Raw genomic sequence first — 25,915 nt, forward strand, 5'->3', positions numbered from 1 at the left:
TTATTTTTTGTATTTAGAAATAATAGTACCAACTTTTTTTTCTTCTTTTCTCCAACATTTGTGGCACTGGCGTGGCACCCCCTGATGGACGGCGCCCTTAGCATTTGCCTATACGGCCTATGCCACGGGCCGGCCCTGTGTAAAGTTAAAGTTAAGTTAAAGTACCAATGATTGTCACACACACACTAGGTGTGGTGAAATGTGTCCTCTGCATTTGACCCATCCCCTTGTTCACCCCCTGGGAGGTGAGGGGAGCAGTGGGCAGCAGCGGCGCCGTGCCTGGGTATCATTTTTGGTGATTTAACCCCCCAATTCCAACCCTTGATGCTGAGTGCCAAGCAGGGAAGAATGCTGGTATGAGCTTTTAAACATAACCCGTTAACTGCTGCCAATCAAATGGTGAATAAGAAAATCACGATCCACTCTTCCCTCACTCGTGAATAAGACTCCGAGGTACTTGAACTCCTCCACTTGGGGCAGGGTCTCCTCCCCAACCCGGAGATGGCACTCCACCCTTTTCCCGGCGAGAACCATGGATTCGGACTTGGAGGTGCTGATTCCCATCACAGTCGCTTCTCACTCGGCTGCGAACCGATCCACTGAGAGCTGAAGATCCTGGCCAGATGAAGCCATCAGGACCACATCATCTGCAAATAGCAGAGACCTAATCCTGCAGCCACCAAACCAGATACCCTCAACGCCCTGACTGCGCCTAGAAATTCTGTCCATAAAAGTTATGAATAGAATCCGTGACAAAGGGCAGCCTTGGCGTAGTCCAATCCTCACTGGAAACGGGTCCGACTTACTGCCGGCAATGCGGACCAAGCTCTGACACTGATCATACAGGGAGCGGACCGCCACAATAAGACAGTCCGTTACCCCATACTCTCTGAGCACTCCCCACAGGACTTCCCGGTCGAATGCCTTCTCCAAGTCCACAAAGCACATGTAGACTGGTTGGGCAAACTCCCATGCACCCTCAAGGACCCTGCCGAGAGTATAGAGCTGGTCCACAGTTCCACGACCAGGACGAAAACCACACTGTTCCTCCTGAATCCGAGGTTCGACTATCCGGCTTAGCCTCCTCTCCAGTACACCTGAATAGACCTTACCGGGAAGGCTGAGGAGTGTGATCCCACGATAGTTGGAACAAACCCTCCGGTTCCCCTTCTTGAAGAGAGGAACCACCACCCCGGTCTGCCAATTCAGAGGTACCGCCCCCGATGTCCACGCGATGTTGCAGAGTCTTGTCAACCAAGACAGCCCCACAACATCCAGAGTCTTAAGGAACTCCGGGCGGATCTCATCCACCCCCGGGGCCTTGCCACCGAGGAGCTTTTTAACTACCTCGGCAACCTCAGCCCCAGAAATAGGAGAGCCCACCACAGATTCCCCAGGGACTGCTTCCTCATAGGAAGACATGCTGGTAGGATTGAGGAGGTCTTCGAAGTATTCCCTCCACCGATCCACAACATCCGCAGGTCAGCAGAGCACCATCCTCACCATACACGGTGTTGACATTGCACTGCTTCCCCTTCCTGAGGCGGCGGATGGTGGTCCAGAATCGCTTCGAAGCCGTCCGGAAGTCGTTTTCCATGGCTTCCCCGAACTCCTCCCATGTCCGAGTTTTTGCCTCTGCGACCGCTGAAGCCGCACACCGCTTGGCCTGTCGGTACCTGTCTACATATATACATAGATGAGGTGGCGACTTGTCCAGGGTGTACCCCGCCTTCCGCCCGATTGTAGCTGAGATAGGCTCCAGCGCTGCCCACTGCTCCCCTCCACACAGATTTTTTTTTTGTATTTTTGGTCCGATATGGCTCTTTCAACATTGTGGGTTGCCGACCCCTGCACTAGACACACCAATAAGCTTGTTTTAAGATCTACAATAAAACTCCTCATAGGAAGTTGTTATATTTGTTATAACTTTGTGATATGATACAATGCACATTAATGAACATATCAAATTTAAATGTGACAGATTGTAGCCAAAGGTTGATTTCCATCTGCATCTCAAACAAGCCCACTTTAGTGGGCTTGTTTGATTAATAATTGCAGCATTATAGTGAGTTGTATTTTTTATGCACTTATTTTTGCTGTATTTATCTGGCACAAGTGGAAAGCCGGTCCCTGAAAATAGTGCCTACATTAAACCGGTCCGTGGTGCAAAAAAGGTTGGCGACCCCTGCACTAGATGACATGACAGCAACATGAACATTGTCAGACTATTAAAATGCACTCAGTCTCTTTCTGGGTAAGATTCTTTATTAAGCTCAAGACACCTTGCAGACGTTAGCGGGCTTAATTTGGCCGTAGTTTGGACACCCCTGCCTTAACCGCTATATAGTCAGTGATCAGTACTAAAATGAGTTGGGCTAGTCCGACTGGTGTGCTCGCTGAAAAATTTCCCACAAATACAGAACTTTAGATAAAACCCACCAAATGCTCTGCAGATAAATGACATGCATTTAAGTAAAACGTTTAAAAATGTTCCTAGATGACACGCTGACAGTGAAATTACATTTCTGTAGAACTATTGGGGTCTTTTCTTAAGCTAATTTCAATGATGCAAGTGAGTACACCTGTGATTAATCATGATTAATACAAATTCAAAAATGTGATTAATCTGATTAAAAAAAACAACATTTGACAGCCCAACTGTCTTGAATCTTGTTTGTGTAATTAAAGTTACCAAAAAAAAAGCCGCTTCTTCCATTGGAAAAAAAAGGGAAGTAGCAACAAGCGCCTGCGAGCTCACGTACGCCACCCCGATTCATACTGACTCAAGAGTGTGTTGCGTCCAAGCGTACTACAGCGCCTCTCAGTATGAGATTTATGTTTTTAAGGGTCCAATTTTTCAAGAATAATAATGTCACATCTAAATTAAACACAAAACCCAAAACCAGTGAAGTTGGCACGTTGTGTAAATGGTAAATAAAAACAGAATACAATGATTTGCAAATCCTTTTCAACTTATATTAAATTGAATAGACGACAAAGACAAGCTATTTAATGTTCATACTGGTAAAGTTTATTTTTTGCGAATAATCATTCATTTAGAATTTAAAGGCAGCAACACATTTCAAAAAAGTTGGCACGGGGGCATTTTTACCACTGTGTTACATGGCCTTTTCTTTTAACAACACTCAGTAAACGTTTGGGAACTGAGGAGACCACAGAATACTTTTCCACTTTGCATCAGTCCATCTTAGATGAGTTCAGGCCCAGCGAAGCGTTTCTGGGTGTTGTTGATGAATGGCTTTTGTTTTGAATAGTAGTTTTAACTTGCACTTACAGATGTAGCGACCAACTATAGCTACTGACAGTGGTTTTCTGAAGTGTTCCTGAGCCCATGTGGTGATATCCTTTACACACTGATTTTGGTTTTTGATGCAGTACTGCCTGAGGAATCGAAAGTCACAAGCATTCAATGTTGGTTTTCGGCCTTGCCACTTAAGTGCAGCGATTTCTCCAGTTTCTCTGAACCTTTTGATGTTATTACGGACCGTAGATGTTGAAATCCCTAAATTCCTTGCAATAGCTGGTTAAGAAATTTTGTTCTTAAACTGTTCGACAATTTGCTCACACATTTGTTCACACAGTAGGGACCCTCGCCCCATTCTTGTTTGTGAATGACTGAGCATTTAATTGAAGCTGCTTTTATACCCAATCATGGCACCCACCTGTTCCCAATGAGCCTGTTCACCTGTGGGATTTTCCAAATAAGTGTTTGATGAGCATTCCTACACTTTCTCAGTCTTTTTTGCCACTTGTGCCAGCTTTTTTGAAATATGCTGCAGGCATCGAATTCCAAATGAGCTAATATATGCAAAAAATAACAAAGTTTACCAGTTCAAACTTAAGTATCTTGTCTTTGCAGTCTATTCAATTTAATTTAGGTTGAAAAGGATTTGCAAATCATTATATTCTGTTTTTATTTATGATTTACACAACATGCCAACTTCACTGGTTTTGGGTATTGTACATCAAATACATCCAAAAATCGTTATATTGGCGACATTGCTGACAGACAGGAAATCTTCGCTTGCAGACAAAATGAGAAAACAAATAGCCTCGTCTGTTTTCTACTGTATTCATTTAGTGCACCCAGGACAAACATTGGTAATACGCACTAATCAGTCAAAATAATAATAATCAAAAACCAGCAGTCATTTTCATGATATTTTTTTTCCAATATAAGTGATTTGGCCCATTTAAATGTATATGACAAATACAATCTTGCTGTGTGCTATAGTGTTTTATGTCTAGGTGGGGGTCCAGCTTTGGAAATAATTTGTACCACTGTCAGAGATCACATTTAGTTTAATATATCGTTTTATTAGCATTTCTGTAATCTAGTGATTGTGTATGCGGCCGGATCAAAAGAGACATCAGAGACTCTTTACTGAACCAAAAGTTGATTTATTACAAGCGAGTGTTATTATACAGGACTGCAGTTCCTGGAGGAGGTCAGGTAAAAAATTAAGCACTCCTAACTTGGAGAAGCCAAACCATCCGTTTTATATTCATCCTTCCTGTCTCTGGGCCTGTGCTAATCCAGGACAGCCCACCCTGACCATAAAAGGAGTAGTTTGGGTGTAAGTGTCTGGAAAGACAATAGATGAAAGTCATATCTTAGATGCTGTCATTGAGTTTAACATGTAGTCTCTTCTCACGGATAGACCTTTGCATACCAAGGTCCAATTTTATTGCCTTTTCTTCCGTGAGAACTAATCCAATTCACACACAAATGTCAGTACTAATGGGCCTTATGTTGTTATGTGCCCAAACTGTAATACCTACCATTTAAAACTGGTGGTTTGCTTTCTCCCAGATGAATATAAACATTCACCATGTTCAAAACATAATACGAGTTAATTAATTCACTTCACTAGTAACAGCATTCCAATCATTAATATTCATACGACAAATGAACATTCTTAATAAATGACAGTAGAAAAAGCACTTCTGTTTGGGGAGTCATAGTGTAACGATCTGGAATTGAAACATTGTGTGGTGTTGGTGTTATCCGACTTTTTGGGTGGCCGTGAATGCATCACTGGCGAAATGCGGAGAGTGCGTGCATTGGTGAAAATGAGAGAGAGAGAACGGCCTCTGTCGATACGACAGATGACAAAGAGTTGGTTTAAGCCTGGTTTGTACGGCAGACAATGACCAGTGTTGCTATGTTTGTGTTGTGGTTACGGCCGACAAACAGTTTTGCTCAATAAAGTGATGAATGGAATTTTAAAGCGTCTCTAGACTAGAGACGTAATAATTTAAGTGTTGATGAACATTGTTTTCTCTGTTGTGGCCGCTTTCCGTCACCTGTTACTCACAGTTGCGTTGCAAATTTATACAGAAACATTTATCTGTTTATAGTTCAGATGGGATTTAATTTTTAATTTTTTTGTTTTCTTTTTCATGCTAAACCATTTCTTCTACCGTGTCCTGACCTCCTCATCCCAAACCCAACCCAGCACAGCTCGTACGACAAACACGCACATAATCCGCACACCTTCTTGTATTAATATGACCAATAATGACACTCTACCTAGCCTTTTTTTTTTAGTTCTGTTCAAAATAGAATAGAAAGTAGAGTGTAGTTGTACAAAGTACAAATACTTTGATAGTCTTTAGGGTCACAAAACAAGCTTTTTGCAACGTATTGAATGTAAACAAGAAGCAAAGTAGGCATGGCAGTACATGCAGCTTGTTTCTTTTAATTGGCCCATTACATATTTAGAAAAATAATGTATTATCAATGTAGGGCTGTCAAAGTTAACGTGATAATAGGGCTCTCAATGCATTGTGGGGGCTGGACAAAGTGTTTGTTTACATGGCTGTACTCAACCAGCGGCATTGTGAGAGAGAGCAACAAACTGGATTAAAATGGATCGTGCGAATGTAAAAACGCAAGGGACTGTACCGAAACAAACTGGACCCTGTTCCAAAGGCTCGCGGTCTTAAAAAAATGGTGGAACTGATCAATATGAGTGTGTTCAATAAACAAGATTTGAGCAAGCTGCCGAACATGTCCTGTATCTCAATTGTCAACCCAGTTAGTTTTTATAAAGCCCTAGTCTCTAAAGGCTCACAGACAAACCAACTTTGGGTTTGTGTAAAACCACATCCTTTTATACGTCGTCTTTCAGAGGTAAACTTGTCACTGTGTGGTGTGTTCTGGAAAAATCTGTTTCAAACTTAATTTATTTCAAGTGTGAAATACACTGTGCATTAATGTGGGAAATATATTTAAAGTTTAGGGGTATTTTTCCCAAATACTGTATGTTGTTTGTAACCCGCAGCTAGCTTAGCTTAGCTAACGCTAACATCCTACGAAATGCGACGTGTGCAACAGAATAAAACATGCTTTGATTCAAACTTACCAGTGTGAAAATGCCATAAACCCACCAACATGTACCAGGTGAGGGCGTTAAAAGTCATGTTTGATCGTCTCACGGCTGCTATTCACCGTCTCTTTATTAGCTTCATAACCCGATTTCCTTCGGCTTTGCCTTTACGCAAGAAATGAGGAAAACCTCGCCAAAACTCTTTTTTTTTCTGAAGCGATTGTTAATGATGCCCACGTTTGCGACTTGTTTTGAACTTGCTAAAGAAAAAAAAAAACCTAAGCACGGAGTCTTGTATTCAGCCATAAGCTACTCAGAGTCAAGCAAGACCCACAATGCAATGGGTTTCCACGCCACACTTTCAATCCCAATAGGGAGTAAACGGTCATTTCCTATAGCGGCCCAATTTGTTGTGTCCCCACACTGTAAATTCGGGAAAACGCACCTGCACCGCAGCAATGAACAGGGACAAACCGCAGAGCAGAAACAGACAAAAAAAAAAGACTGGCCTCCTAAAACAGTTTTTTTAAATAGTGAGAGAGTATGTGTGTGTGTGTGTGAGAGTGTTTGTTTCCATTTTGTGTTGAGCTGTTTAAAAAAGCATGTTTATTGAACTAACATTTGCAGAACACAAAGTGTCCAGTGCCATGTTGATGGTATTAGAAACTTAATAATGACCTAGTGCAGAGTTTCTTAACCATAAGGCCAGGGTCCATTTTTGGGCCGTGATATGTTTCTCAGCGGTATGCCGTACTCAGTTGTAATACATTTTTCCACCACTTGTGGCAGTAATGACAATGTCAAACAAACAGAAGAAGTCTGGCGCTAAAGTCAAAGAGAAGTTTCTTAAGTGCAAAAATTATGACTGAAGTGCTAAAGCTGTATTTTCATTTGCACTTCAATTGTATTAAGAATTTAGTTATGAAACGTGTTATTATTATTCATTACGAATTTAGTTAGAATGTATTCATTTCAGCACTGCGTAATTGTATTTTTCATCCGTTTTAAGAGTGCTGTATGCTTGATTAGTATTTATTTTTGTAATCAGCCTGACCTAAGCCTTGATAATAATTTAGGTAATTACCACAAAGCTTCATATCATTTGACAAGGTTGTAAACTGTAAGTAGGTTAGATATAACATAATAATATATGATTAAAATCAAGATTAGGATTACTCATTCAGTGGGTCCCAGGGTCCAAAAAGTGAAGAACCCCTGATTTAAGGCACACTTTTGAAAGATAGAAAAAATTCGATCCCCGATTAATTACTACGGTAAATTTGATTAATTGCGATTAAATATATCTGACAGCCCTAATTATTAGAAATTACACTAATTGCTTTGTCAGCTCTAACACAAAGCATATATTGACCTACATTATATTGCTTTTTGCATCGTTAAAGTAGAAAATGTATCAAAGCTAACCCTGATCTATGCTATATTAATCTTATTTTTTGCCCCCCTTAGCTTCCTTATCCTTCAATATTTCTTTATAACGCCCCCATCGGACTGGTTTTACACTTCAGTAAAATTGGGCTCTTTAGGCTCAATAAATAACTTGAGTATTTGATCTCGTTAGACAGACACTAGACTGTATTCCTGTGAAATGCTCTTATAACATTACAACAACACCCATCATGGCATGAAAGTCCACTCCCTGTTGCACTTTAAAGTATAAGAACATTAATATTTAGGAAAAAAGCAGCAGTAAATTGTGCAAAATATTAGTTAAGAAAGGCTCATCTCTTCAAAAAAATAAGTGTACATTTCAGCTTTGTCTGTAATTTAAGTGATCGTCAGGGCGGTGCTTTATGACAACTTTCAGCACCGGAAATCCACCGAAGCGAGTCAGGGTAGTTTTAAGTTGGAAATATTCCAAGAAGGATGTTTAAACTCCATCTTGTGATGCAAGGCCCACTTGGCGTAAATGGCTTTCTCCGTGATGAAGCGGTGTCCGCCGTGCTTTGTCCGCTCATGCATTCTGTACATGCGGCATTCGTTCATCTTGCCCCGCTCGTAGTAATGGTAGGAGGCCGCGCTGTGATTGGTTCCACTGCCAAGGGGAGGGGAAGAGAGCAGAAGGGCAAAGGTTACATGGGAAAGTAAACGCTAGAGCAGGGTGTCAAATAAGGATCTGCCTCAAACTATTATTACACAATTGCCCATGTGTTTATACATACACACACACACATATACATATATATATACCTGTATATATATATATATAAATATATATATATATACACACATATATATTCATACACATATATATTCATACACATATATATACACACACATATATACACACACACACACACACACACACACACACACACACACACACACACACACACACACACACACACACACACACACACACACACACACACACACACACACACACACACACACAAAACCAGTGAAGTCGGCAAGTTGTGTAAATCGTAAATAAAAACAGAATACAAAGATTTGCAAATCCTTTTTAACCTATATTAAATTGAATAAACTGCAAAGACAAGATATTTAACGTTCGAACTTGTAAACTTTGTTATTTTTTTGCCAATATTAGCTCATTTGGAATTTGATGCCTGCAACATGTTTCAAAAAAGCTGGCACACCTGGCAAAAAAGACTGAGAAAGTTGAGGAATGCTCATCAAAAACTTATTTGGAACATCCCAAAGGTGAACAGGCTAACTGGGAACAGGTGGGTGCCGTGATTGGGTAAAATAGTAGCTTCCATGAAAAGTTCAGTCATTCACAAACAAGGATGGGGCGAAGGTCAACACTTTGTGAACAAATGCGTCAGCAAATTGTCCCTCAGGCGGTACTGCATCAAAAAGCGACATTGGTGTGTAAAGGATATCACCACATGAACACTTCAGAAAACCACTGACAGTAACTACAGTTTTTCACTACATCTGTAAGTGCAAGTTAAAACTCTACGATGCAAAGCGAAATACATTTATCAACAACACCCAGAAACGCTACTGACTTCGCTGGGCTCGAGCTCATCTAAGATGGACTGATGCAAAGTGGAAAAATGTTCGGTGGTCTGACGAGTCCACATTTTAAATTGTTTTTGGAAACTGTGGACGTCGTGTCCTCCGGACCAAAAAGGAAAAGAACCATCCGGACTGTTATAGGCGCAAAGTTTAAAAGCCAGCACTTGTGATGGTATGGGCGTGTATTAGTGCTCAAGGCATGGGTAACTTACACATCTGTGAAGGCATCATTAATGCTGAAAGGTACAAACAGGTCAAGCAACGTATTTTTCATGGACGCCCCTGCTTATTTCAGCAAGATAATGCTGTGTTACAATATATATATACTGTATATGCATCTATATATATATATATATATATATATATATGTATAAGCATCGTATATATATATATATATATGTATGTACAAAACCCAAAACCAGTGAAGTTGGCACGTTGTGTAAATCGTAAATAAAAACAGAATAAAATGATTTGCAAATCCTTTTCAACTTATATTAAATTGAATAGACTGCAAAGACAAGATATTTAATGTTCCTACTGAGAAACATTTTATTTTCGCAAATAATCATTAACTTTGCAAAACAATTAGCACAGAGGCTAAATCTACAATTTGACATTGTAGATTGTCACTGAAGGCATCAAAACTATGAATGAACACATGTGGAGTTATGTACTTAACAAAAAAGTGTGCAAAGCAGTAATCAGAGTAAAGGGTGTCTATTTTGAAGAAACTAGAATATAAAACATGTTTTCAGTTATTTCACCTTTTTTTGTTAAGTACATCAGTGTTTTTCAACCTTTTTTGAGCAAAGACACATTTTTTTCATTGAAAAACCCCGGAGGCACACCACCAGCAGAAAACATTAAAAAATGAAACTCAGCAACCAATATTGACAGTAAAAAGTCGTTGTCACAATTGTTGGGTATGACTTTAAACCTTCACCAACCATGCAAAGTAGGTCTACTGTCACGACCTGTCACATCACAACGTGACTTATTTAGACTTTTTGGGTGTTTTCCTGTGTGTAGTGTTTTATATTTAGTTCTTGTCTTGCGCTCCTATTTTGGTGGCTTTTCCTGTTTTGTTGGTATTTTCCTGTAGCAGTTCCATGTCTTCCCAATATTCCCCACACCTGCTTTGTTTTTAGCAATCAAGACTATTTAAGTTGTTTTTATCCTTCTTTGTGTGGACATTGTTGATTGTCATGTCATATTTGAATGTACTTTGTGGACGCCTTCTCTGTTCCACACGCTGTAAGTTTTTGCTGTCGTCCAGCATTCTGTTTTTGTTTACTTTGGAGCCAGTTCAGTTTTAGTTTTGTTCTGTATAGCCTTCCTTTCTTTAATGCCTTTTCTTAGGGGCACTCACCTTTTGTTTATTTTTGGTTTAAGCATTAAATACCATTTAACCTGTGGACTGCCTAAGCTGTCGTCTGCATATTGTGATCACGACAAACCATCGTCGTTGTTCCAGACATCAACAAAGCAATTAACTTTAATTAATTACTGCCACCTACTGATATGGAAGAATATTACACAGTTACTCTGCCGAGCTCCAGACAGTACAGACACTCAACAACAGCACATTATTTGCGGATTATAATTACTGGTTTGCAAAAAATATTTTTAACCCAATTAGGTGAAATTACACAATCTCCCACGGCACACCAGACTATATCTCACGACACACGAGTGTGCCGCGGCACAGTGATTGAAAAACACTGAAGTACATAACTCCACTTGTGTACATTCATACATTTGATGCCTTCAGTGACAATTGACAATCTACAATGTAAATAGTCATGAAAATAAAGAAAAACGCATTCCAATACTTTCTACAACTCTTATTTTTTTGTGATAGAGTGATTGGAGCACATACTTGTTGGTCACAAAAAACATTCATGAAGTTTGGTTCTTTTATGAATTTATTATGGGTCTACTGAAAATGTGACCAAATCTGTTGGGTCAAAAGTATACATACAGCAATGTTAATATTTGGTTACATGTCCTTTGGCAAGTTTCACTGCAATAAGGCGCTTTTGGTAGCCATCCACAAGCTTCTGGTTGAATTTTTGACCACTCCTCTTGACAAAATTGGTGCAGTTCAGCTAAATTTGTTGGTTTTCTGACATGGACCTGTTTCTTCAGCATTGTCCACACGTTTAAGTCAGGACTTTGGGAAGGCCATTCTAAAACCTTATTTCTAGCCTGATTTAGCCATTCCTTTACCACTTTTGACGTGTGTTTGGGGTAGGGCTGGGCGATATATCGAATATACTCGACATATCGCGGGTTTGTCTCTGTGCGATATAGAAAATGACTATATCAGGATATTCGAGTATACGTTCTCACGCTGTTGCTTTTAGCTGCGGGCATTACCCACCCCCTTCCCCGGTCCCCTCCCCCTGGAGAGTCACCATCTTAACTAACAAATTTTCTGGGGGAAACACTGTATTTATATATATATATATATATATATATATATATATATATATATATATATATATATATATATATATATATATATATATATATTTTAAAAAGCATAATGTTTAAAAAACATTTCATTAAAACTTATTGTCCAGTCATGGTTTTTGTAACTTAAAAATGATCCGTCAAGAGTACACCAATAATGATTAAAAATTCTATCTATCTGCGATTAATAGCGAACAATTTGGGTTAACAATGAACAAAATGCGATTACATATTTTAATTGTTTGACAGCACTAATGTGTATGTAAAAATATATTCAAAAAAGTAATAACCAAAAAATGTTACGACCTTCCTGCAGTATCTCTACGGACTCCCTGTTGAAGAGCCTTGATTTAATACATTACGTCACATATTTGAATAATCAATTTAACTAGCTTTAAATATATTACTAGCTTCAAATATATTATTAATTTATTACCTTCCGTGGTAGGTGAATCTGTGTAAAGTATGGACGCTTTTCATTTTTTGATTTATATCAATATTATGTTTCTTTATAAAGCCTCCACATAGATTCCACACACTCTCATAAGCACTTCCTGTCATGATATCTCATGACAATTATTAATCAGTTTTGGTATTTTGTTTTTTTCTTCCTACTTGTTTTTTCTTCCGACTTGTTTGTTCCATTTCCTATTTGCTTCATGTTTGCCACCACGTCTGACTGAGCGCTGGCTCCCTCACTTGTCCCTGAATGACAATCAGAATACATTTTATGCCAGCCCTGTACTCTGTCCTGTTCCCTGTTAGGGCTGGACAAATCATCAAATTTTGATTTCGATTATGACTTGTCACGATCATGAAAATATAATTATCAAAAAAATGTGTGCAGATTCTAGAGCTTGTAACGATGAAGCAGATGAGGAACGAATGAGTGAAAAAAAGCATGTTTACTTACGGGTGTAACGGTACGTGTATTTGTATTGAACCGTTTCGGTACGGGGGTTTCGGTTCGGTTCGGAGGTGTACCGAACGAGTTTCCACATGGACATATTAAGTAGCGTACCGCACATTGTGTAAACAATGCACACCGAGGCACAACACACGGCATGCTAGCAGCAACCGGGCTATGATATACTGACCATACGTCCTATTTTCACCGGACATGTCCTCTTTTGCGGGGCTGTCCGTGCGGAGTTTCTTAAATGCCTCAAATGTCCGCCATTTTGAGTTAGGGTTGCGTGTATTTTCTATGTACGATCAGGGTTAAGAAGGGGTTAAAAACAAAACAAATTGTGCGCGCAGCAGCATTCGTGAGGGAGGGGCAGAGAGAGAGAGAGCGAGAGAGTTATGATAAACGCGCATGCGTCGCCAGGCTCTGCTTTTTATCGATAGATTTATCAAATTAAATTTTTTATCATCTATAGCAGGGGTGTCAAAAGTGTGCCCCGGAGGCCATTTGCGGCCCACAACCAATGTTTTAAAAGGGACAAGGCACATTCTAAAAATACTAATAAAATAAACAAAAACATAACAAAAGTGAAATAAAGAAGCTTAAAGGTGAAATGTAATTTAGAAAAAGTTGCAATGTTGACTAATAAAACAAAGCTGGTTTTTTTTCTTTCAAACTGTCATTGCTCAAAACATAATATTGAATCAAAATCAATGTTATTATGAATTATTGACCTATCCAAGGTTCCGATTTCTTCACATCAAATATTCCACTTAGAAAAATATTTTTTGGGGAAGATTTTGCATATTTTGTGTGTTTGCCATTAAAAACATAGTTTTGTTTGACAAAAAAGGGTGGAAAACAAACAAACAAAAAAACAACATAAAAAAACGAAAACATTTTGAAATGAGGAATAGATCTGAAGTTGATGTAGACTCCAGGGATTTAAGCGTTGAATATAAAATGTATGTATGCCCTGCATACTTGCCAACCCTCCCGTTTTTAGCGGGAGGATAACCTCCCGGCAGAAATGTTCTCCCGACAAACTCCCGGTATTCAGCCGGAGCTGGAGGCCACGCCCCCTCCAGCTCAATGCGGACTTGAGTGGGGACAGCCTGTTCTCACGTCCGCTTTCCCACAATATAAACAGCTTGCCTGCCCAATGACGTCATAACATCTACGGCTTTTAGAGAGTAGAGTGCACAACTGCGCACACAACAAGGAGACGAAGCAGAAGAACGAGGAAGTTACAGACATGGCGACGCCGTCGACGAGCAAGATGAAGAATTACGCTTGCAAGTTCCAAAACGAATGGAAACAAGAATTTCAGTTCATCCAGGACAGTTCGAAGGGGAAGGGGTATGTTGCCTGTACATTTTGTAGAACAGACTTCTCCATTGAACACGGTGGCCGAAATGATATACTCATTCATAAACGGAGAAGTTAAACAGGACAATGCTGCCATCTACTGGATAGCCTCCAGAACACTGAAATTCAAGTATTTATTTTATTTATATGTATAATAAAATAAATATATATATATATGTATATATATAGCTAGAATTCACTGAATGTCAAGTATTTCATACATATATATACATATATATATATATATATATATATATATATATATATATATATATATATATATACATATATATATATATATATATATATATATATATATATATATATATATATATATATATATATATATATATATATATATATATATATATATATGAAATACTTGAGTTGGTGAATTCTAGCTGTAAATATACTCTCCTCTTAACCACCTCCCCCCCCTCCCCCGATATCGGAGGTCTCAAGGTTGGCAAGTATGTATGCCCTGGCACACCATTACCATCATTTCATGACTGAAGCAAAACACTTTTTACACTTTTATACTGAAATAAATACACCTACAACTTATTAAATAAAAACATAGAAAAAACTACCAGCAGCTGTAAAGTTTAGATCCATGAAGGAAAGAAGAAAGTGAATGAATGTTTATAACTGAATACATTTACATATGTATACAAATTTGTTTTCTTTTTTTATTATTTTTTTAAATGAATTAAGTAACGTTTATGACAACCTTTTTCCAAAACACAATATAGAATGAGAGATACAACAGGATAATGCATATGTTTTTTAATTTTTTTCAAAACGCTTACAAAAAAGTGGGACCCCAAAAATTTACTGTTGGACCCCATTTTGAAAATTCCTAGCGCCAACACTGCTGTCAACAGAGGAGAAAAAATTATTTACTTAAATAAATATATTATTTATAAAGCAAGTTCGAGTATCATTGGCAAATTTTCACCTAGTCCCGGCCTTGGCGTGCTGCCCGCCTTGGCAGGCATATAAGTGTCCTCTTTTTGGGATTTCAGAATATGGTCAGCCTAGGCTACGACAACATGTAAAAGCCAGACCTGGAAGACCCTCTTGCCTCGTTAAGATCTCCCGTTTGGGAACACTTCGGCTTCGCGGTGCGATACAACAATGGAGGACGAGAGGCAGACAAAACGAAAGCGGTTTGCCGACATTGTTCAGCAGCAGCAGGGTATGCTTCTGCCAACTCGTCAAACATGCTAACCCATTTGAAGCAGCACCACCCCCTAGTGAACATCGCTTCAACGAAGAGAAAGACAGGCGTCGTGCAAACACCGCATTTAAGCAGCCTCTCCTCGGCGAGTTAGGCAGGGCTAAAGCAATAACAAATGCTTTCAATAACTAAGCAGCAGATTTAAGACCACATTGCATTAAAAACTAGATTTTTGACCCACTTCTATGGTGGAAGAACAATATATCCTCTTACTGCCAAGTTAGCCAGGCACTACCTCGCCATACCTGCTACCTCTGTGCCCAGCGAAAGGGTATTTTCCACAGCTGGAGACATTGTAACTAGAAGTAGGTCTGCTCTTTCTGCAGACAATGTGGATAAACTGATTTTTCTGGAAACAAACATGAAAATTGAGTGAAAGTCACCAGGGTTAAAGGCTGGGGGAGGAAAAGAAAAGTTAATCTGAGACTGAGTTGACTTGAAACTGTTTAATGTTGCACTTTTTGTATGCAGAAGAAAAGTTTTGTCATTTTATTTAATCTGAGCAACAACTTGAGGCAGTTTAATGTTGATTAACGTGGACAAGTTAAACAACTTATTCGGGTGTTACCATTTAGTGGTCAATTGTACGAAATATGTACTGTACTGTGCAATCTACTAATAAAAGTCTCAATCAATCAATCAAAAAAAGCACTTTATATGTAGAAAGGTTTTGTTAAAGGCCTACTGAAACCCACTACTACCGACCACGCAGTCTGATAGTTTATATATCAATGATGAAATCTTAACATTATAACACATGCCAATACGGCCGGGTTAACTTATAAAGTGACATTTTAAATTTGCCGCTAAACTTCCGGTTCGAAACGCCTCTGAGGATGACGTATGCGCGTGACGTAGCCCGACGAACACGGGTATGCCTTCCACATTGAAGCCGATATGAAAAAGCTCTGTTTTCATTTCATAATTCCACAGTATTCTGGACATCTGTGTTCGTGAATCTGTTTCAATCATGTTCATTGCATTATGGAGAAGGAAGCCAAGCAAGCAAAGAAGAAAGTTGTCGGTGCGAAATGGACGTATTTTTCGAACGTAGTCAGCCACAACAGTACACAGCCGGCGCTTCTTTGTTTACATTCCCGAAAGATGCAGTCAAGATGGAAGAACTCGGATAACAGAGACTCTAACCAGGAGGACTTTTGATTTGGATACACAGACGCCTGTAGAGAACTGGGACAACACAGACTCTTACCAGGATTACTTTGATTTGGATGACAAAGACGCAGACGTGCTACTGTGAGTATGCAGCTTTGGCTTTTTTTTGCGTATGTACGTAACTTTTTTAAAATATATAAGCTTTATGAACCTTGGGTTAGGTGAACGGTCTTTTGGGCTGAGTGATTGTGTGTGTTGATCATGTGTTTGAATTGTATTGGCGTGTTCTATGGAGCTAGGAGCTAGCAGAGGAGCTAGGAGCTAGCATAACACGTACCGTACCGTAAGTGCGCGTCACGTACGTAACTTTTTAAAAATATATAAGCTTTATGAACCTTGGGTTAGGTGAACGGTCTTTTGGGCTGAGTGATTGTGTGTGTTGATCGGGTGTTTGAATTGTATTGGCGTGTTCTATGGAGCTAGGAGCTAGCAGAGGAGCTAGGAGCTAGCATAACAAACACGCAGGTGTTATTATGCAGGATTAATTTGTGGCATATTAAATATAAGCCTGGTTGTGTTGTGGCTAATAGAGTATATATATGTCTTGTGTTTATTTACTGTTGTAGTCATTCCCAGCTGAATATCAGGTACCGTGAGTATGCAGCCTTGGCTGCTAAACATTCGATAACTTGACCGTATGTGCGCGTCACGTACGTAACTTTTTAAAAATATATAAGCTTTATGAACCTTGGGTTAGGTAAACGGTCTTTTGGGCTGAGTGATTGTGTGTGTTGATCAGGTGTTTGAATTGTATTGGCGTGTTCTATGGAGCTAGGAGCTAGCAGAGGAGCTAGGAGCTAGCATAACAAACACGCAGGTGTTTTTATGCAGGATTAATTTGTGGCATATTAAATATAAGCCTGGTTGTGTTGTGGCTAATAGAGTATATATATGTCTTGTGTTTATTTACTGTTGTAGTCATTCCCAGCTGAATATCAGGTCACCCCCGGCTCTCACAGCATCTTCCCTATCTGAATAGCTTCAACTCCCCACTAGTCCTTCACTTGCACTTTACTCATCCACAAATCTTTCATCCTCGCTCAAATTAATGGGGAAATTGTCGCTTTCTCGGTCCGAATCTCTCTCACTTCATGCGGCCATCATTGTAAACAATAGGGAACTTTGCGTATATGTTCAACTGACTACGTCACGCTACTTCCGGTAGGTGCAAGCCTTTTTTTTATCAGATACCAAAAGTTGCAATCTTTATCGTCGTTGTTCTATACTAAATCCTTTCAGCAAAAATATGGCAATATCGCGAAATGATCAAGTATGACACATAGAATAGATCTGCTATCCCCGTTTAAATAAAAAAAATTCATTTCAGTAGGCCTTTAAAGGCCTACTGAAACCCACTACTACCGACCACGCAGTCTGATAGTTTATATATCAATGATGAAATCTTAACATTATAACACATGCCAATACGGCCGGGTTAACTTATAAAGTGACATTTTAAATTTGCCGCTAAACTTCCGGTTCGAAACGCCTCTGAGGATGACGTATGCGCGTGACGTAGCCCGACGAACACGGGTATGCCTTCCACATTGAAGCCGGTACGAAAAAGCTCTGTTTTCATTTCATAATTCCACAGTATTCTGGACATCTGTGTTCGTGAATCTGTTTCAATCATGTTCATTGCATTATGGAGAAGGAAGCCAAGCAAGCAAAGAAGAAAGTTGTCGGTGCGAAATGGACGTATTTTTCGAACGTAGTCAGCCACAACAGTACACAGCCGGCGCTTCTTTGTTTACATTCCCGAAAGATGCAGTCAAGATGGAAGAACTCGGATAACAGAGACTCTAACCAGGAGGACTTTTGATTTGGATACACAGACGCCTGTAGAGAACTGGGACAACACAGACTCTTACCAGGATTACTTTGATTTGGATGACAAAGACGCAGACGTGCTACTGTGAGTATGCAGCTTTGGCTTTTTTTTGCGTATGTACGTAACTTTTTTAAAATATATAAGCTTTATGAACCTTGGGTTAGGTGAACGGTCTTTTGGGCTGAGTGATTGTGTGTGTTGATCATGTGTTTGAATTGTATTGGCGTGTTCTATGGAGCTAGGAGCTAGCAGAGGAGCTAGGAGCTAGCATAACACGTACCGTACCGTAAGTGCGCGTCACGTACGTAACTTTTTAAAAATATATAAGCTTTATGAACCTTGGGTTAGGTGAACGGTCTTTTGGGCTGAGTGATTGTGTGTGTTGATCGGGTGTTTGAATTGTATTGGCGTGTTCTATGGAGCTAGGAGCTAGCAGAGGAGCTAGGAGCTAGCATAACAAACACGCAGGTGTTATTATGCAGGATTAATTTGTGGCATATTAAATATAAGCCTGGTTGTGTTGTGGCTAATAGAGTATATATATGTCTTGTGTTTATTTACTGTTGTAGTCATTCCCAGCTGAATATCAGGTACCGTGAGTATGCAGCCTTGGCTGCTAAACATTCGATAACTTGACCGTATGTGCGCGTCACGTACGTAACTTTTTAAAAATATATAAGCTTTATGAACCTTGGGTTAGGTAAACGGTCTTTTGGGCTGAGTGATTGTGTGTGTTGATCAGGTGTTTGAATTGTATTGGCGTGTTCTATGGAGCTAGGAGCTAGCAGAGGAGCTAGGAGCTAGCATAACAAACACGCAGGTGTTTTTATGCAGGATTAATTTGTGGCATATTAAATATAAGCCTGGTTGTGTTGTGGCTAATAGAGTATATATATGTCTTGTGTTTATTTACTGTTGTAGTCATTCCCAGCTGAATATCAGGTCACCCCCGGCTCTCACAGCATCTTCCCTATCTGAATAGCTTCAACTCCCCACTAGTCCTTCACTTGCACTTTACTCATCCACAAATCTTTCATCCTCGCTCAAATTAATGGGGAAATTGTCGCTTTCTCGGTCCGAATCTCTCTCACTTCATGCGGCCATCATTGTAAACAATAGGGAACTTTGCGTATATGTTCAACTGACTACGTCACGCTACTTCCGGTAGGTGCAAGCCTTTTTTTTATCAGATACCAAAAGTTGCAATCTTTATCGTCGTTGTTCTATACTAAATCCTTTCAGCAAAAATATGGCAATATCGCGAAATGATCAAGTATGACACATAGAATAGATCTGCTATCCCCGTTTAAATAAAAAAAAATTCATTTCAGTAGGCCTTTAAGAAACCATTCTGAGCCTTATCTTATTTAGTTTTTATTTCATATATGTTGACCCCATTAACCCTGGCAATCGACCCTGTGTGTAAATGTATGTTATTGTTATGCTTAGCGTTCATGACTGCCTGCTGTTGCACTGATCAGCCTAGTGGTGGCTCACATCCATCACACACAGAGCTATTTCTATTTTTGGGCAGAATTATAATAGTGTTCCCAATGTTAAAAGGATAAAACCATTGTTTACAAATTTGGTAAATAAATAACCAAAAAATGTATATATATATATATTTTTTTTACTGTACTGAAAATGAACCGAACCGTGACCTCTAAACCGAGGTACGTACCGAACCGAAATTTTTGTGTACCGTTACACCCCTATGTTTACTAGAAATGTGGGATCTTATCACTTATTTGACACAGGTCTAGTATGGCTAACAACAACCAAAAAATAAAGCATATGATTTCAGCATTGCCGCAACAGCAGACAGAGTCACAGAATTTGCCAATATGACGAAAACCTCTGTTAATCGCAGTATATCAAGGAAATTGACATAAATGTGGGTGACATTTTGTCATTATGAGGAGAAGGAACATTTGTTTGAGAAAATAATGTGTAAAATAATGTGAAAATAACGCTCATTCATCCCCGAAACATGCAGCCGCCCCCGCCCTAACAAAAAAAAAAAAAAGCGCTATATAAATATAATTCATTTCACTTCACTAACAATGTCGAGACGGGCACTTGAAACAGTGATTAAACCATACTTGCCAACCTTGAGACCTCAGAATTCGGGAGGTTGGGGGTGGGGGGTTGTTGAGGTAGGCGGGGTTAAGGGGGAGGAGTATATTTATAGCTAGAATTCACTGAAATTCAAGTATTTCTTATATATATATATATGTATATATATATATATATATATACATACACACACACACATAACACATGTGTGTGTATGTTGTTGTATTTGAAAGTGCAATGCTTTCCAGCCAGTAGCACAGCCTTTGAAGGAGCATAGGTATGGGCAGCATCTGTGAAATTTAATTTGCAGGAAAGGAGTGAGTTTAGGGTTGAATTGTCCATCCTCGTTCTATTCTCTGTCACTATCTTTCTAAACATGCTCAATACCCTCTCTGATGACTTGCAAGCGTGCTTCTTCTTCTTACTCGTCGTCACCATGACTGTCTCTTCTTCGTTCTTCTTCTTCGTCTCCTTCTTGTTGTGTGTGCAGTTGTGCACTCTCCAAAAGCCGTAGATAACGTGACTGGGCCGGCACGCTGTTTATATGGACGAAAAGCGGACGTGACGACGGGCTGTCCTCACTCAGGTCCGCAAGGACCTGGAGGGGGCGTGCCTTGTTGTCCGGCTGGAAATCGGGATTTGCTTGTCCCGGGAGATTTTTGGGAGAGGCACTGAAATTCGGGAGTCTCCCGGAAAATTCGGGAGAGTTGGCAAGTATGGCTTAAACTAGGAAGCTTAAGCTAACAAGAACAATCCATACACCCGCAACAAATCTCGTCTGCTTGTGTTGTTGTGAACGACATCATGGATGTAACATCAATGTACAAACAATCACACACAACACATCTCATCTGTTGTGTTGTTGTGAACGACATCATGGATGTAACATCAATGTACAAACAATCATACACACACAACACATCTCATCTGTTGTGTTGTTGTGAACGACATCATGGATGTAACATCAATGTACAAACAATCATACACACACAACACATCTCATCTGTTGTGTTGTTGTGAACGACATCATGGATGTAACATCAATGTACAAACAATCATACACACACAACACATCTCATCTGTTGTGTTGTTGTGAACGACATTATGGATGTAATATTAATGTACAAACAATCATACACTCGCAACACATCTTATCTACTTGTGTTGTTGTGAACGACATCATCGATGTAAGATAAACTTACAAACAGCTCCTCAGTCGCAACTTGGGAGTCTGTCTCTCTCTTTTTTCTTTAAACAGCCTCAAGTCGCCTCCACACGTCAAGCTGAGAACAGCAGCACACTTCCCTCCTTCACAATAATGCACCACATCCGGTCTGATTGCGCTAACAAATGAAAGGTTTCCAAAAATTACCTTACACAAGCATAATGAACTTAAAGCATGTATTGATACATTTACACAAATATTACACTTTGACCTAAAATACTGGTCAAAATTGTCCAAAGATGTATTGCACCAATAAATGTGAGAGATTTTGCATTAACAAACATTTTATAAAATTGTATTTGACACAAAAAGCACACAGTCTATAGTAAAAGATACAAAATGGAACTAAACACAATTATCAGGTTAAAAACTGATTTTTTCAGTTTTTTATATTGCTACTGTTTTATTTTTTGTTATAACTATTATTCGTTGCTAATTTATATCCCTTTATTTAAGGTTGAGTTTTTGTGGTACAATAAATACTTGTTTTCAAATTAATGAATAATTGTGTAATTAATCTTAATTACAATCCATCCATCCATCCATCTTCTTCCGCTTATCCGAGGTCGGGTCGCGGGGGCAGCAGCCTAAGCAGGGAAGCCCAGACTTCCCTCTCCCCAGCCACTTGGTCCAGCTCCTCCCGGGGGATCCCGAGGCATTCCCAGGCCAGCCGGGAGAGATAGTCTTCCCAACGTGTCCTGGGTCTTCCCCGTGGCCTCCTATCAATTGGACGTGCCCGAAACACCTCCCTAGGGAGGCGTTCGGGTGGCATCCTGACCAGATGCCCGAACCACCTCATCTGGCTCCTCTCGATGTGGAGGAGCAGCGACTTTACTTTGAGCTCCCCCCGGATGACAGAGCTTCTTACCCTATCTCTAAGGGAGAGCCCCGCCACCCGGCGGAGGAAACTCATTTCGGCCGCTTGTACCCGTGATCTTGTCCTTACGGTCATAACCCAAAGCTCATGACCATAGGTGAGGATGGGAACGTAGATCGACCGGTAAATTGAGAGCTTTGCCTTACGGCTCAGCTCCTTCTTCCCCACAACGGATCGATACAGCGTCATCATTACTGATGACGCCACACCGATCCGCCTGTCGATCTCACGATCCACTCTTCCCTCACTCGTGAACAAGACTCTGAGGTACTTGAACTCCTCCACTTGGGGCAAGATCTCCTCCCTAACCCGGAGATGGCACTCCACCCTTTTCCGGGAGAGAACCATGGACTCGGACTTGGAGGTGCTTACTGCACTTGGAGGTGCTTGCTTAATTACAATATCAATGAAAATAATTGTGATTATTATTTTTGCCATAATCGTCCAGCCCCGTTCCCTACGCTTCCTGTGCACTTTCCTGTTGCACTTTTTTTGTTTTTGTTACTCAATACATTTATACCCGCACTTCGCCTGCCGTCTCTGCAACCTGGGGACCTACAACACCCGCATCAGAACGTAACAACTTTCTTTGCTCTTAAAACACGTCATATACTCTAAAACCTCCATCATTTTGACATAGTACTCAAATCTCAAACTACACTTTAAAATAATCCACACAGACCGTAGTAAGGGAACACTGAATTTGCAGACACCACAAAAATCGCTTCACTTCTAGTAACTATACCAGGATGTAATGGTGTACTGTTGTGGACTCACCTGCAGAAGTCGGTGTTGATCATGCCGTACACGCGGATGCTGTCGCACATTTCCATAGCGAGAATCATCGTGAAGAATCCCGTGCTGAGATACGCTCCCGACTTCAACCTGAGCAGGGACACGCCAGCAATATTACCACGATATTGTTGAATGTGCTCAAAAAGTACCTATAAACATAGAAACAATCTTTAAACCAAGTTTGTATTTATTTGAATAAATCAAGTAAATAAACCAAAACAATAAATACATTTTCTTGGCAGAAGAAACATTAAATAATGTTCTGGCTTCTTAAGAGTGTTAGGGGAATATTTTTGTTAATACTGTATGTATTTAATATTTTTATATATTTTTATATTCTCACTAGTTTTAATGATGTTACAATAGTGTTATCCCAATACCAGTATTTTGGTACCGGTACCAACATGTATTTAAGCATTTTTCAATACTTTTCAAAATAAAGGGGTCTACAAAAAAATTCATTATTGGCTTTATTTTAACAAAAAATGGTTTTAAACATATGTTTCTTTTTGCAATCAAAGAACAATTTTGTCATGATATAAAATAGTGAACATTCTAGACCAGTGGTCCCCAACCTTTTTGTAGCTGCGGACCGGTCAACGCTTGAAAATTTGTCCCACGGACCGGGGGACAATTGTTTTTTTTGTTTTTTTATAAAGAAATACAATCATGTGTGCTTACGGACTGTATCCCTGCAGACTGTATTGGTCTATATTGATATATAATGTATATACTGTGTTTTTATGTTGATTTAATTTAAAAAAAATATATATATACACTACCGTTCAAAAGTTTGGGGTCACATTGAAATGTCCTTATTTTTTAGGGAAAAGCACTGTACTTTTCAATGAAGATAACTTTAAACTAGTCTTAACTTTAAAGAAATACACTTTATACATTGCTAATGTGGTAAATGACTATTCTAGCTGCAAATGTCTGGTTTTTGGTGCAATATCTACATATGTGTATAGAGGCCCATTTCCAGCAACTATCACTCCAGTGTTCTAATGGTACAATGCGTTTGCTCGTTGGCTCAGAAGGCTAATTGATGATTAGAAAACCCTTGTGCAATCATTTTTAACACATCTGAAAACAGTTTAGCTCGTTACAGAAGCTACAAAACTGACCTTCCTGTGAGCAGATTGAGTTTCTGGAGCATCACATTTGTGGGGTCAATTAAACGCTCAAAATGGCCAGAAAAAGAGAACTTTCATCTGAAACTCGACAGTCTGTTCTTGTTCTTAGAAATGAAGGCTATTCCACAAAATTGTTTGGGTGACCCCAAACTTTTGAACGGTAGTGTATATTATTTTTTTTATTTTTTATTTTTTTATTTCTTGTGCGGCCCGGTGGTTGGGGACCACTGTTCTAGACAACTTGTCTTTTAGTAGTAAGTAAGTAAACAAAGGCTCTTAATTTGTCTCCTGACATATGCTGTTGTAATGTTAATGTGCCTTTTTGTTCAGGCAGCACCGTGACCACCACTAGGGGTTCAGGCAGGGTCCTAGGCAACGGGACCAGCAGTGTTTTGACAGCAGTAGAGCTAACAGCTGTGTATGTTGTATCAGTGTGCTGGGCTTCATTAAAAGTTCGAGTTGAGCATTATAAGAAGTACGTCACTTTATTACATTGGCGACGAGGATAAATCAAGATTTCAATGGCGTTGTTTGGAAATTTAACGGAGTTTGACCAAGCTACGGATGATTGGCAACAGTATGCTGAACGACTGGATTTTTACTACGTGGCTAACAAAATCACAGACGAAGGACAACAGAAGGCAATTTTCCTGAGTTCGTGTGGCGCCAAAGTATATGCAGTGTTGCGGGATTTGTGCCAGCCCGGTAGAGAAGCCCATTGGATACATGTCCCGTTTACTAACAGTGGCTGAGAGGGGTTACTCTCAATTGGAAAAGGAGGCACTAGCCATCATGTTTGGCCTAAAAAAATGTCATCAATACCTTTTCGGCAAGCATTGCACCATCGTCACAGATCACAAACCGCTGCTGGGTCTTTTGGGTGAGAGCAAAAGCATTCCACAGTTGGCGGCAGCCAGAATGCAGAGGTGGGCCTTGCTTTTGGCAGCCACCTTAGAATACAAGGAAGGCTCGAAACATGGGAACGCTGATGCCTTAAGCCGACTCCCATTGCCAGTCATGCCCAGCAGTACACCACGCGAGGAAGAGGTAATAATGCTGATGGAACACATGAATGGCACACCATTGCAAGCCAAGCAGATCCGGGACTGGACCAGACGAGATCCAATATTGTCCAGAGTGCAACAATGGCTGTTACATGGTTCCTGGCCCAAGGTATGTGCTGATCCACGAGTGAAGTCGTATATGAAAAGACAGCATGAGCTGAGTGTGGAGGATGGCTGCCTTCTGTGGGGGACAAGGGTGGTAATACCACCTCGGGGTCGGCAGGTAATGACGGAAGAGCTACATGCAGCTCATCCAGGGGTCTCAAGGATGAAATCCCTAGCCCGGAGTTACGTGTGGTGGCCCAACATGGGTGAGGAGTTGAAGGCAGCAGTGCGCAGATGTCATACATGTCAAGCTAACCAGGCCACACCTCCGGCCGCGCCGCTGCATC

The 25,915-nt window shown here is 40.0% G+C and overlaps 1 protein-coding gene across 2 annotated transcripts in view; it reads right to left on the reverse strand.

The window, feature by feature from the left end:
• Positions 1 to 4,075: 4,075 nt before the first annotated feature.
• The window catches only part of st6galnac4 (ST6 (alpha-N-acetyl-neuraminyl-2,3-beta-galactosyl-1,3)-N-acetylgalactosaminide alpha-2,6-sialyltransferase 4), a 47,295-nt gene continuing 25,455 nt past the window's right edge, over positions 4,076 to 25,915 (reverse strand). The window contains exons 3-4 of one of the 2 annotated variants that reach the window (XM_062056800.1): positions 23,306 to 23,413; positions 4,076 to 8,406 (exon numbers count right to left, since the gene is read on the reverse strand). In XM_062056800.1, the coding sequence (XP_061912784.1) occupies positions 8,202 to 8,406; positions 23,306 to 23,413 (313 nt within the window). In that variant the 3' untranslated portion in view covers positions 4,076 to 8,201. The remainder of the gene's footprint in view (positions 8,407 to 23,305; positions 23,414 to 25,915) is intronic. The other variant, XM_062056801.1, reaches the window with a different exon arrangement.

Source organism: Entelurus aequoreus, linkage group LG08 (assembly GCF_033978785.1).
Source record: "Entelurus aequoreus isolate RoL-2023_Sb linkage group LG08, RoL_Eaeq_v1.1, whole genome shotgun sequence".
Classification (NCBI taxonomy): Eukaryota; Metazoa; Chordata; class Actinopteri; order Syngnathiformes; family Syngnathidae; genus Entelurus; species Entelurus aequoreus.